The following is a 14,195-nucleotide window of genomic DNA, read 5'->3' as shown; positions in this document are numbered from 1 at the left end:
ATAGCTGCATTTATAGCAGGCCCCCCACACACACACCCCGTGCTTGTCATTCAGTGCTCCTATGAAGACCAGCTTGTGGCGATCATTCATAGTAGACTGTGACTACATGGTCATCACATATTCAAGGATAGCATGTCATGATTTCTTTGTTTTATTTGAGAACACCTCTCAACGTTGACTGCAGATCGTCCAGGGACTTGTGTGAAGGTGCTGCCCAGTGTAAACACCTCTTTTCATTTTCTTAGCGTTACTAATACAAATCCTTGTTCTCCTCATCTAGGACTTTCGTAAAGGCATGAACCAATACCTCTCTAAATTCCAGGAGAAGAACGCTGCCACAGGTATTTCATGGCCCCGTCATTTTGCTGACCATTAATAACTTTATAGTGATGCCTCCACCCAAACCTACCTTCCCTTTTCCACTCAGCTCCCCCGCACAGCTGTAAAATGAGTGCTCTTTTCTACAGAGGACCTATGGGAGTCTCTTGAGCAAGCCAGTGGGAAGCCAATTGCTGCTGTAATGAGTTCATGGACCAAGCAGATGGGTTTCCCATTGATCTATGTGGAATCGGAGCAGGTACCTGCATGAAGCTCCCTGTTACATGACACCCAATGTTCTCCCATGTAAAGTGTAATAAAGCATGTAGGACTACATAATGAGTATAATTTACTGTTTTTCAGAAAGATGACACAAGGATATTAAAGCTGTCACAAAAGAAGTTCTGTGCTAGTGGGCCACATAATGGTAAGACTTGCCCAGCTTCATATTTTTTTGCCCCTTCTAGCCCTCAAGCAACCCTAAACATGGCTATAGTAGCAGACTCGCCCGATCACATTTTGCAGACAATGCTGCTCACCTGTACAGTGTTGTCATTGTAGTCTCACTTGTGCTTTTCTGGAGCTGCTCAAAGCTATCCTACCTTTCTTTCTTCCTATTTCTCTTATCTCCTTTGTTCTCCCGATGATAGGTTGGCTGGTAAGCCTCCAGCCCCTCTCTCCATATAACATCCTCCTATTGCCCTCGCTCAGGTGAGGAGAGCCCCCTTTGGATGGTACCGATCAGCATCTGCACCAGTGAATCCCCAGCCTCCGCTAAATTGAGATTACTAATGGACAAGCCAGAGATGACTGTTGCTCTAGAAGGTGTGACCTCAGACCAGTGGGTTAAGGTGAGCCTAAATATCCTGCATAACTGAACCAGTGTATATATGTTAGCCGCAGGTCGTGAAAGCCTTCTCCTGCCCGTGATGTTGCCCCACCACTGTCCACTGATGGTGCGACTTTCACACTTTTCACAGTTTTTTTTTGGAGGTTTTTTTTTGCACTCATTGTAGACCATCATAAAAATGGAAAATAGATGCCTCCTGGAATTTTTGTAGCTCAAGTTTGCAAACTGCCTAATGTCTTGAGTCTCTACATAATTTCTCAAGTATTTTTTACGTGCTTAATTCTTCTCTCATCCGCCCTAGCTGAATCCGGGCACAGTAGGTTTCTACCGCACCCAGTACAGCCCTTCTATGCTGGACAATTTACTGCCTGGCATTAGAGATCTCTCCCTTCAGCCAGTGGACAGGCTAGGCCTGCAGAATGACCTGTTTTCCTTGGTAAGTATGGAAGTGAAATAAAAATACAGTCTGTGCACGATTTGCCCTCAATATGTGTTGCTACAAATGGTGAAAGCCTTGAACTTTCCCAGTATTATTAATTTGTGTCCCTCCTTCAGGCGCGAGCAGGCATCATCAGCACGGTTGAAGTCCTTAAAGTCATGGAGGCCTTTGTGAATGAACCTAATTACACTGTATGGAGCGACTTGAGCTGTAATCTAGGGATCCTGTCCACACTCTTATCTCACACAGAGTTCCATGAAGAAATTCAAGGATTCATCAGAGATGTCTTCTCACCGATTGGACAGCGCTTAGGCTGGGATCCCAAACCTGGCGAGGGTAGGTGATCATAAATGTGTTTGGCCCAAGAACGAACTTCAGTATTTACTCATGTTTTCTCATGGCTGGAGACAAACTGAAAGCAAAAGTGTTTCCATTGATATACAGGAAAGATATAGATCTTGGTACAGTGTTAGCCAGTAGATAGAAAAATATTTAGAATTGAGTCCTCAGTGGTTGATAACCATTTTTTTAATTGATATAAATATGCATGATCATCCCAGTTGAGCACGCGTCTTGATGGGGATGGATATCGAAGACTGAGTTCACATCTGGTAGCAGAACTGTTTTTACAAAGGGAAAACACTGGTCTCAGCTGTGACATTTTTTGGACTGCATTCAATGTTCGTGTAGTCCATTTACGCCCATCAGACAATATGTCGTGATTTTTGCTTTATGATGGAAGCCAGATGATGCAGATGTGAACAGTGCCTAATGTGTATGTGGCCATGTAAAAAATAGCAGTTTTCACATGTGCTGACTTCTAGTGGCAGAGCAAAAAAAAAAAAATCTCATTTTACAGCTTTCAGTGAAATTGAATCAGTGGTCCTATTGGGGAGTCATTGAAAGGGAATCTGTCAGGAATGTTAACCCTCCTAAGCCGTGTTTATGGGCATGTATATCATAGAAAGTCAAATGAAATGATATCTTGATATGTTATCTGATGTCTTATGCCAAAGAAATACATGTTTTTCTTAAAATGTAAATGAGCTGTTAAGTACTCTGTGTTGGACACTGATCTGAATCTGCTTCCAGAGCTTATGAAAGAGAACGTTACCCATGTGAGACATGTAATGACTGACAGTCTGCTCTCCTGATCTACAAGTCTCACAATGGTAATGCCCCCTTTTCTATTTGCCACGACAGCACCCACTAGAGAGAGAGAGGGGATCCGCCCCTAGGAACAGGAAACCTACAGAGAGATAAAAGGGGCGGCCCCCCCTCGCTCCTCAGTTGGTTTCCTGTTCCTAGATGGGAACCCACAGAGAAGACTCTATGGAGCTAAGAAGAGGAAAACCCGCCTGGACTGCCGCCTGTTCAACTCTGCTGAGCGGCAGGGGCTCCAGAGCGGGTAGACAGTGTCGGGGGAATGATCCTGCTGGCTCCCCCCTCATCTGCTGTGGCTGCTGTGAAGCCTGAAGATTACCAACGGTCTCCCTGCTGGGACACCGTTGTGTGAAACGGCTGACAGTACGACATGTACCTTGTCTGGCCGGACCTGGAGCAGGTAGATGGTGCCCTCCTAAGGTATGTGGAGCTGAGCGGCTGTGTGGCAACTCCCCGGTCTAGTTTCCCCTCCTGTTCCCTCCGAGGTAGTGGCAACATGGTTGCAGGTGCAGCACTTACGGCGGTGTCTTCCGGAGTGCAGCAGAGACGCGGGCGCATGCACAGTAGCGTCGGCGTCCCAGAAACAGAGACTTGGACTTCCGGGGTCGCGGGGTTGGAGTACCATTTCCGGGGGAACCGCCATATTGGATTCCTCTAGGCGGTTCCATCCACCCTGGCGCTGTACTGAAGGAGACACAGGTAAAAGAAAAAAAAAAAAAGGTGTATTATTCGGGTCTGCATTATAAAATGCATCTCAGCGGAAAATAGGGTGCGCTATCATGTCGTCCAAGAGGCTGAGCGCCCTATGGAGGAGTTAATGTTACCCGGTGGTGATACCAGGAAAAAGGGTAGTGGACAATCGAAAGTGAGTGACTCCACTGACAGATCAGGAAAGAAAGCGTCCCGTTCCACACCCCAGGCCGAGCAGAGATCCCAACAGCCGGCGAAGAGGACGGGGAAGTTTAAGCATAAGCAGTGTGCAATATGTACAGAGCCCCTGCCTGATTTTTACATTAAAAAACTGTGTCAGTGTTGTATAAATAACACCTTACAGCAGAAACGGTCCGATAAAATGAACGAGATACGTCTAATAATTCATGACCAACCATATGCCATGAGCCTGAGCTAGATGCTGGGACCGATATCTATGCTGAGCAGCACCTGCAGCGGCTGAGTCCAAATGGGAGACTGCTGAGGCAGACAAGGCTTGGGATCTACCCTGTGCAGCAGGAGAATTCCAGCGCCAAACATATATATATATATACAGCTCTGGCAAAAATTAAGAGACCACTATGAAATGTTCAGTTTAAAAAAAAAAAAAAAAGCAAACATCTCTCAGAATTCTTATTCCTCAGATGAAAAGGATTATGTCTGTTTTCCTACAGATGGTGTGAATAATCTGGTTGAAACTGTAAGGAGTACAATGGGGTTGTCAGAATCAAAGGAACCTCAGACTCCTTAAGAAGTTATGTTCGCAGGTCTCTCTCAGCAAAAGGGTCATGTATTCCCGGTAAATCAGGCCATCAAAGACCTTGTCAAAAAGGAATGGAGTAAAGGACAAAAGGGGTTTGTACCAATATCTTGTAAGAGGCGTTACCCCTTTGACGATGAGGACTTGGCCACCTGGACTAAAGTGCCAAAAGTTGATGCGGTTGTAGCATCTACCTCTCGCCGTTCCTCTTTACTGGTAGAGGATGCGGGTTCTTTGTCCGATCCTATGGACATGAAATCAGACGCACTTCTTAAAAAATCATGGGAAGCCTGTGTCATTGCATTTAAACCGGCAATCTCAGCCACATGTGCTATGCTGGTTTGGCTAGAACAGCTGGATCAAAATATCAAGAGTGGCATGTCCAGGGAAAAATTGCGGGCCTCTATTCCTTTGATTAAGGGTGCCGCGGCCTTTATATCTGATGCCTCAATAGACTCGCTACGCCTGGCGGCCAGAACAGCTAACCTTTCTAATACGGCTCGTCGAGCATTATGGTTAAAAAACTGGAAGGGGGATGCCCAGTCCAGGTCTAAGTTATGTGCCATACCCTGTCAGGTAGGGCGTTCAGGAGCCACCATTTGGCAAGAAAGGAGGCTTTAAGGCCTGCTGGAGTAACAAGGAGTTCAGGCAAAAGGGAAATTTATTCAATAAGCGTCCCTTCAGACCAGCGGATAAATTCCGAGAACCCTATTCCACCGGTGGGCGGTAGACTACTAGGGTTTATTAAACAGTGGAAAGGAATAACTGTTAATTCATGGGCCATAAATTTAATATCTTCAGGCCTCACCTTAGACTTTATCCGGACACCTCTAGATTCTTTCCTTCTCACCTCCCTATAATCCAGACCACAGCAAGAGGCACTGGAAATTGAAATTAAATCCCTCTTGTCCAAACGGGTTTTAATAGAGGTCCCGTCATCTCAAATAGGGAAAGGGTTCTACTCTCCCTTGTTTCTGATTACTAAGCCTGACTGGTCCTTTAGAACTATAAATAATTTGAGGAAACTGAACACCTTCATAAAACCCAGAACATTTAAAATGGAATCCATTCGTTCAACTATAAAGAATTTATTTCCTAACTGTTACATGGTAGTACTGGATCTTAAGGATGCTTATTACCATCTTCCTATACACCAGTTACACCAGCAGTTTCTTCGGGTAGCAGTTTTTATAGATGGTCAGGTTCATCATCTACAATACAGAGCGATGCCCTTTGGCCTATCTATGGCTCCGAGGGTTTTCACTAAATTACTATTGGAAGTAATGTCCTTTCTGAGATTAAAAGACACACTGGTCATTCCATATCTAGATGATCTACTAATTGTGGGAAAGAACTCCCTACAGTGTGAGTAAAGGTTGGAGGAGGTGGCGTTTTCTTTACAAACGCTGGGCCGGATTATTAATTGGGAAAAATCCAGACTCCAACCTGTAACATGTTAAAAATTCCTTGGGCTCCTTCTGGATTCAGTTGACCAAGTATGTTGGCTTCCTGATGATAAAAAAGCCTCCATAATTAATAAACTGAGCTTAGCAATCAAGAAATGTAGTATGTCATTGAGAAATGCCATGTCGTTGCTAGGTTCACTGTCTTCATGTATTCCTGCAGTTAAGTGGGCACATTTTCATACTAGGCAGCTGCAGAAATTTATATTACAAGAGGACATTAAAAGTCGAGGACATTTAGATTAGACAGTTTTTCTAACATCAGAAGTAGTACACTCCCTTACATGGTGGTTGCATTGGGAAAATCTGTCGAAAGGGGTCTTATGGGTGATCACTCCTTCAAATTTAGTCACCACAGATGCTAGTCCCGGAGGCTGGGGGCACATTTTCAGGATCAGATGGTCCAGGGTCTTTGGTCCAGATCAGAATCTAATGATTCCTCTAATGTTAAAGAATTAAGAGCTATATATTCCCTACTCCACTTTCTTCCTCAGCTACGAGGCTCTCACACAAGGGTCCTCTCCGACAACACCTCTGCGGTGGCCTATCTAAATCATCAAGGAGGTACACGCTCAGACACTCTCATGGACGTTACATCAGACATCATGATGTTAGCCGAAAATCATCTGTTGTCCTTGTCAGCGGTACACATCAGAGGCATAGACAACTTTCGTGCCGATTTCCTCAGCCGTCACATCCTTCACCAAGGAGAATGGATGCTCAACAGGAGGGTTTTCAGATTAATAACAGCCCGATGGGGCGTACCTCAGACTTGTTTTCAACAAGGTCCAACCGTCAGGTCAAAAAGATTGCCTCTCTATGCAGACTAGACAATCCGGACATATACGATGCCCTTCAGGTACCATGGGCATTTGACCTGGCTTATGCGTTCCCCCCATGGAATCTATTGCCCATAGTGATAAGAAAAATAAGGGAGGAAGGGGCAAGAGTTCTGTTGATAGCCCCATTCTGGCCCAAGAGGCCATGGTTTTCATGGCTCCAGGCAATGTCAATTACAGACCCTTGGATTCTGCCTCAAACCAAGGACCTACTGTCTCAGGGACCGTTTTTCCATCCTCAGGTAAAGGGCATGAACTTGACTGTCTGGAATTTGAGAGGCAGTTACTAAATCTAAGAGTATTTTCTAGTGGGTTAATAGATACCCTTATAAAGAGTAGAAAGCCTTCTACTACCAAAATTTATGTCAGGGTCTGGAGAAAATTTCTTGAGTTCCATACAACACAACTTTCTTCTGAGGTGCCCATATTTTCAATATTGGAGTTCTTGCAAAAAGGGCTTGAGTTGGGGCTCTCTGTAAGCACTCTGAAAGTTCAGGTATCAACTCTGAGAGCGCTCTTCAGTTATGATGTGGCAGGTGATAGGTGGATATCCCGTTTTATATCTGCATGTGAGCGGTCAAAACCAATAACTATACCACAGGTGCCTCAGTGGGATCTAACTTTGGTCCTAGACGCATTGACGCAGAGCCCGTTTGAGCCTCTTCATACAGTCTCATTAAAAAACATCTTGTTAAAAACAATATTATTAGTAGCATTGGTATCTGCTAGAAGAGTGAGCGATCTGAATGCCTTGTCAATAGATTCTCCATTTTTATCTGTGACATCTGATAGGATAATTTTGAAAACAGACCCATGTTATCTCCCTAAAGTAGCCACTAGTTTTCATCGATCCCAGGAGATCTTATTACCTACTTTTTATAAAGACCACTCGACTCCAGAAGAAGTAAGACTTCATACCCTAGATGTTAAAGGACTGTTCTGGCCTATTTAGCGAGAACTAGGGACTGGAGGAAGAGTAGGGCTCTCTTTGTGTCTTTCCAGGGTAAAAGCAAAGGATCCAGAGTCACAAAGAACACGTTATCTCGCTGGATCAGAGATGCCATAATCTTGGCGTATAAAGCTAGAGGAAGAGATCCTCCAATGCATGTGGGAGCACACTCTACAAGAGCCTTGTCGACTTCCTGGGCAGAAAAAGGCGAACGTGCCAATAGACCTTATATGTAAGGCTGCAACCTGGTCTTCGCCTAGTACCTTCTATAAGCACTATAGATTAGACCTATCTGCTGCTTCTGATCTAACCTTTGGGGTTTCGGTTCTTGACTCAGTTAACCCACCCAATCTATAGTCTCTGTAAATCTCTCTAGTGGGTGCTGTCGTGGCGAATAGAAAATACCGGATTACTCACCGGTAATGCTCTTTTATAGAGCCCACGACAGCACCCATTCACATCCCTCCCTCTTTATAGTAGCACATGGTGCCTTTGTGGTGAGGTGTAAATATTAAATATAGTATAAGGTTGTAAATATGTATAAATATACCTGAGCCTATTAACTAAAACCTGGCGGCGGTTCCTCCTATTCTCTGTAATACAACTGAGGAGCGAGGGGGGGCCGCCCCTTTTATCTCTGTAGGTTTCCTGTTCCTAGGGGCGGATCCCCTCTCTCTCTCTAGTGGGTGCTGTCGTGGGCTCTATAAAAGAGCATTACCGGTGAGTAATCCGGTATTTAATTTGCTCTGGAGGTATATTCTTTGTGAGATCTATGTCCCGCCCATAGATCTTAACAGCTCATTTATTTTTTAAGAAAAACTTTGATTTCTCTGGAATAAGACATCAGATCACAGATATCAAGGTATCATTTTATTCACCTTTGGGAATCTATATGCCCATTTAGACTGTTTGGGAGGGTTGAGCCTTCTGACAGAATCCCTTTAAAGTGTAACTTCACTTAAAGAGAACAAATGTGCTCATACATTGCATAGCAGAATCTGCTTGTAAATGGCAACACAAAGTGCTCTCTCCTGGTGCATCAAGATGAACAGCATGGACTGCAACTGGTTTGTGAAGCAATTTAATAGCAGTCTGTCGTGAAGTCTATAACTGCAAAATTAATAAATGCGTACACTCATTCACTATAATAATTCTTCTATTGTGTGTTATGGCATATCCCGTGCCATAAATGTGTGTTATGAGACATCCTCTTTAACTAAACAAAAATGAAATGTTTCATTTTCATTAAACAACGGCCATTATCTCTACTTTAGGAAGTTTCTTTATTTAGGTGTATATCCTTTTCTTTTTAGGACACTTGGATGCACTGCTGAGGGGGCTAGTTTTAGGGAAGTTAGGAAAGGCTGGCCATAAACCCACGCTGGAAGAGGCACGTCGTAGGTTTAAGGACCATGTGGAAGGAAAGAACACGCTGAGTGCTGACCTTAGGAGCCCGGTTAGCTTTTTTTTTAAATTGCAGTGTTTTTTATTCTTCTCCAATATTACAACATTTACCTATACCAAAATCTATATTCCCAGGTTTATGTGACTGTCCTGAAGCATGGAAACCTCACAACTCTGGATACCATGCTGAAGGTTCGTGCCACCTGTAATGTTATAACCTTAAGACTCTTCCATCATGTATTTGGTATACATATAAGTTTTTGCATGGTGTGACTATATCAAAAACAAAACCTAATGTACAGATACATCATGCTGATACAGGTAGTCCCCGGTTTACAAACTAGATTAATTCTGTATATGTTTGTAACCCAAATATGTATTTAAGTTAGAACAGGGCAGGGATTAAAAAAATACTACTCACTGCCTACCACTCCTGCTGCCCCGTTGCTCGCCATCTGATCCTATTCTTTCCATCATGTCACACCACATGTTCGGGCTTTTTACTACATACCAGGACTTCAGGCCGTCTGCAGGCTTCGGAGGTTACTGCATGTCATAAGATTGTGATGTCATCGCAGTGGTGTTAAAACGCACAGTGACCTTCGGGGCTTGGACGTGACCTCAAGTCTTGGAAATCAGGCATGCAACTACGTATATAAGAGCACTGGAAGATGGCTGGAGAGGTCAGTGGTGAGTATAGGTTGCTTTTTTTTTTTTAAACATTTCACATTTGTAATCCCAGCATTGCAGAAAAGCTTGGGAGCGCCACTATCCAAACCCTTCAGACCAGCAGGTCACTCCAACCATTATCCAGCTACCTCATTGTGGATCCCATAGGGAAATCCTTCCTCTTTCCTAATACCACTGTGATACCTTGCTCTGTTACCTTCAGAAAACAGCGACTTAATGATTAAGACCCAGGATGGGTCGAAACGTCTATTATAATTTTTAGTCACTTTTCTCTACTACCATTTTGACCTGCTCCCATTTTGTCTGCTTTGTTCACGGACTTGAATAAAAAAACTTTTTCACCATGAACCCAGGAGTTTGCGGTGAATTCTGATAGTCTTTAGAGTCTAGGGCTCTACAGCCCGTTCCACCAGCGCCTCACCTTTTGACAGTGTGCATACTAATTACTACTACATTATAATTGTTTATGGTCAGATCTGAATGCTATAAACAGTGCTAACCACTGAGCCAACTTGTTTATAACATTCACAGGTCAAGGGGGTTAAGATTCTTCTTATCATGCAAGGAGACTTGTAGGTCAAGCAGTGCTCAGTGGGAAAATGGTATGCAAATTATCCCTCTTCCCAAAATAAGGTAGCCACTCTTTTAATTTGAGGGTTCACCTCCAGTATGTGGCACTGCTAGAGAGCTTTTTTTCTCTTGGATGATGGTTGATTTGCTACCATTCACATAGACATACACAAGACCAGACCATTATCAGAAATAAATGTAGGGTGAAAAATGCCAAACGACAAGAAGCCCTGTAGCAGGAAACTTGAGGAAACAGGAACAATGATAGATTGACAGGCAATTGAGGAAGCTTTATGGTGTTCTCAGCAGCCATCACCGGACTGAACATCCAGGGAATCACATGTTTTAGAATTGATCCTAATCATTTGGGTTACCATAAAAATCACAATGGACATGGTCAATTAATGACAAGCTGTAAGGATCATATACCTAAGACCTTCCGGTCTAGTGCACGACTCCGTGATTCATATTTCTCATTTGTAAATTTAAACCAAATTGCACACATTTGTGGTGGTGGGGGGCAACGTCAATATTACCTAGCTATGCACAGTGCCTGGCATCACACGTTACCGTTATCTTCCACTTTAAACTTTCAGCTCCACAAACAGGCTGACATGCAAGAGGAAAAGAACCGAATCGAAAGGGTTCTTGGAGCTATTTCTTCCCCAGAGTTAATCCACAAGGTGTTAAGCTTTTCACTTTCGGTAAGTTTGTGGTTGTGCACCCACATGTTCTCACAATGACTTTGTCTCCATAATCATTGGTTCCTTCAAACTTTATTGGGTTTAGAGGTACTTTCAACAGTAAGCAACTGATGCTAACACAAATATCCCTGTCCGCCTGTCAAGCGAGGTTGTTCTTACTAGAGTAACAGTGTTCATCACATCCTTCCGATCGTTATGCTTCTCTTTGCTGTCTAGGAAGAGGTACGTCCTCAAGACACAGTGTCTGTAATAGGAGGTGTCGCTGGAGCCAGCAAACAAGGCAGGAAATCGGCATGGACCTTTGTGAAGGAAAATTGGGAGGAATTGTATAACCGGTACCAAGGTGGCTTCCTTATCTCACGACTCATTAAAGTATGAAAGCTTTTTCTGTGAGATTACATTACTTTATCTCATGCCCGTGACATTGAAAGTCTTTTGCGGCTAACACCATTTATTTTTGTCCTTCAGCTTTCTGTGGATGGCTTTGCTAGTGACAAGATGGCTGCAGAGGTCAAGGTAAGCCATTGGTATAATTTAATGATTTCACACTGACCTCTTCTTTTTTGTTCTATGTGAAAAATATTCATGAACCTTAATTTGTTGGTATATAGGAATAATATTTAGTGTTTCTCTTTTTTTCTCCCCCCTTTCCTGACCAGACATTCTTCGATGCTCATCCAGTGCCCTCTGCTGAGCGTACGGTGCAACAGTGCTGTGAAAATATCCTACTGAATGCTGCTTGGCTGAAGAGAGATGCAGACGCCATGCATCAGTATCTACTGCTGCGCAAGTCGCCCTCCTCTACAGTGTGATTGTGCGCAGTGATTCCCATCCGCCTGCTCTCTCACCGCCCCAACAGGCTAAACCCTAGGCCCCCTGCTATGGGAGGCTATGTACCCGTCCTCCCTTACCCCTCAACACCCTTTACACCCACTGGGAAGCTGGTGCAAAAAAATAAAATGAAAGCTCCCATCTGATCCCTGCTCAGTCCCCAATCAACTCCTTAGGGATTTTATTCAATTGCTCAGTCAAATCTGTATATATGATAGAAGTAGCATCGAGCTGCTAACTGTGAATCTCCCAGATGCCCTTTCTGTGCAAATTCTGCCTGAAAGTAGACATGGAGAAAGAATGTTTCTATTGGCTCCTGTGAGATAGAGGTACCAAACACCAGTGTAGAGGGTTATCTTTAAGTAAGGGGGCCGCAACTTGACGAGTTATCACAGAGTGTGCATTAGCCAAGGCCATTAATGGAAGGTGGCTGGGTTTAGATGGATTTTTTTCCCTTTATTTTCTGGTGAGGGCTTTTCACTTCATGTTTGGTCCTTTAATTACCTCTTGTATTTTCCCACATCAGAAAATTGTACTTGTTGGCTGCCTGTTTTGTTCTGACGTCATACCCCTTGTTCTGAAAGGAGTATCTAATCGGGGGTTGTGTGCACTCACACTAATCCTCTGCCCACCACTCTTTCTGTGGCCAGGGCCAGTACTGGAGAGACCTCCATTATGTAGGTCTGTCTACTACTAATAAGCATATCTATACTGTATACTTCTTTTCTTACCTATGCTGGAAAGAAAAAGGTGCAGGCACTGTTCTCATGTTCTTGATGTTTTCTTCCTTTTCCTCCCAAATTCAAAATTAATTTCTAGGTTACACCCTTGTTCTGGGTTTGTATAGTGTAATGGTTTAGTGGCAGGGCCATGGGCCTTGGTTCTGAGACTTGCTTACCTGGGTTCTCTTTGTGCTATTGTTTTAAAACAAGAAAAACCGTAATAAAGAATTGAAGAAAAAAAAAAGACAAAAAAACCAAAACAGTTGGCGTTAATAAAAACAAAATGTGAGTGTGTAATGAATGTGTGGTTGTGGGTTTCTCTGTTTTATTATTGTTAACATTCCCAATATTAATTGATAACATTGTCACGACACTGTTGGGTATCCCAGGACCAGGGGCTCCTTGCCTGTCCCTAATGTTGGGGGAGCCCTAGCTTGCCCTGTTCCCCAAATTACTTCTGATGGTGAAGACGCCGGGGCCACATACTTTGCCTTGGCTCCTGAAACCGCCCTCAACCTGTAGCCTTCCCCCACCCACGGAAGAAGGAAGTAGTAGTGTAACATAGCACAACAACCAGACTAACAAGGTAATATGAACAGGAATAAAGGAAAATACCAATCATACAAATGTACACACACAAACAGAGGTAAACACCGTGGAGTGGAGGATGGGGTTAAACCAAAGTAGGAGAAGAAAGGGAATTATCACACACACTCAAAACCTAGCAACAGTCACAGTTAAATCAGCCAAACACCATCTCCTATAATAACCAAGCACAACCTCCATCCATGCCAGTGCGTGCTAGCCCGGACCCAGATTATATAGGAGATGGGAGTGGCTAACAGTGCTCAGATGAGCCTTAACACATGTAAGCTTCCAGAAGCTCTCAACAGTAGATTAACCCCTGCACTACTAAAAGAAATGTACACGGTTAAATATGAAGGTGAAGTGTTTCTAATCAGTGCAGGTGTAGGAGAAATCAGACGCTGCGGTTTTCTGGTTCCGCTGTCATGGTAAACCCTTGACAAACATTTTGTTAACTCAAGATTATTATTATTATTTATTGTTATAGCGCCATTTATTCCATGGCGCTTTACATGTGAGGAGGGGTATACATAATAAAAACAAGTACAATAATCTTAAACAATACAAGTCATAACTGGTACAGGAGGAGAGAGGACCCTGCCCGCGAAGGCTCACAATCTACAAGGGATGGGTGAGAATACAGTAGGTGAGGATAGAGCTGGTCATGCAGCGGTTTGGTCGATCGGTGGTTACTGCAGGTTGTAGGATTGTCGGAAGAGTTGGGTCTTCAGGCTCTTTTTGAAGGTTTCGATGGTAGTTGAGAGTCTGATGTGTTGTGGTAGAGGGTTCCAGAGTAGAGGTGATACCCGAGAGAAATCTTGTATACTATTGTGGGAAGAGGAGATAAGAGGGGAATAGAGAAGGAGATCTTGTGAGGATCAGAGGTTGCGTGTAGGTAAGTACCGGGAGACGAGGTCACAGATGTATGGAGGAGACAGGTTGTGGATGGCTTTGTACGTCATGGTTAGGGTTTTGTAGTGGAGTCTCTGGGCAATGGGGAGCCAGTGAAGGGATTGACAGAGGGGAGAGGCTGGGGAATAGCGGGGGGACAGGTGGATTAGTCGGGCAGCAGAGTTTAGAATAGATTGGAGGGGTGCGAGAGTGTTAGAGGTGAGGCCACAGAGCAGGAGGTTGCAGTAGTCAAGGTGAGAGATGATGAGGGCATGGACTAGGGTTTTTGCAGATTCTTGGTTGAG

General features: G+C 43.9%; 1 protein-coding gene across 1 annotated transcript in view; it reads left to right on the top strand.

The window, feature by feature from the left end:
- The window catches only part of NPEPPS (aminopeptidase puromycin sensitive), a 70,311-nt gene extending 57,600 nt beyond the window's left edge, over positions 1-12,711 (top strand). Inside the window, exons 12-23 of the mRNA XM_077252274.1 lie at positions 281-341; positions 468-577; positions 682-745; positions 1,030-1,169; positions 1,470-1,604; positions 1,724-1,943; positions 8,807-8,949; positions 9,033-9,089; positions 10,754-10,861; positions 11,078-11,233; positions 11,330-11,377; positions 11,521-12,711. Of these exons, the coding sequence (XP_077108389.1) occupies positions 281-341; positions 468-577; positions 682-745; positions 1,030-1,169; positions 1,470-1,604; positions 1,724-1,943; positions 8,807-8,949; positions 9,033-9,089; positions 10,754-10,861; positions 11,078-11,233; positions 11,330-11,377; positions 11,521-11,673 (1,395 nt within the window). The 3' untranslated portion in view covers positions 11,674-12,711. The remainder of the gene's footprint in view (positions 1-280; positions 342-467; positions 578-681; positions 746-1,029; positions 1,170-1,469; positions 1,605-1,723; positions 1,944-8,806; positions 8,950-9,032; positions 9,090-10,753; positions 10,862-11,077; positions 11,234-11,329; positions 11,378-11,520) is intronic.
- Positions 12,712-14,195: the final 1,484 nt, after the last annotated feature.

The sequence above is a fragment of the Ranitomeya variabilis genome, chromosome 4 (genome assembly GCF_051348905.1).
Source record: "Ranitomeya variabilis isolate aRanVar5 chromosome 4, aRanVar5.hap1, whole genome shotgun sequence".
In the NCBI taxonomy this organism is placed as follows: Eukaryota; Metazoa; Chordata; class Amphibia; order Anura; family Dendrobatidae; genus Ranitomeya; species Ranitomeya variabilis.
This window is presented reverse-complemented; position numbering and strand designations above follow the sequence as displayed.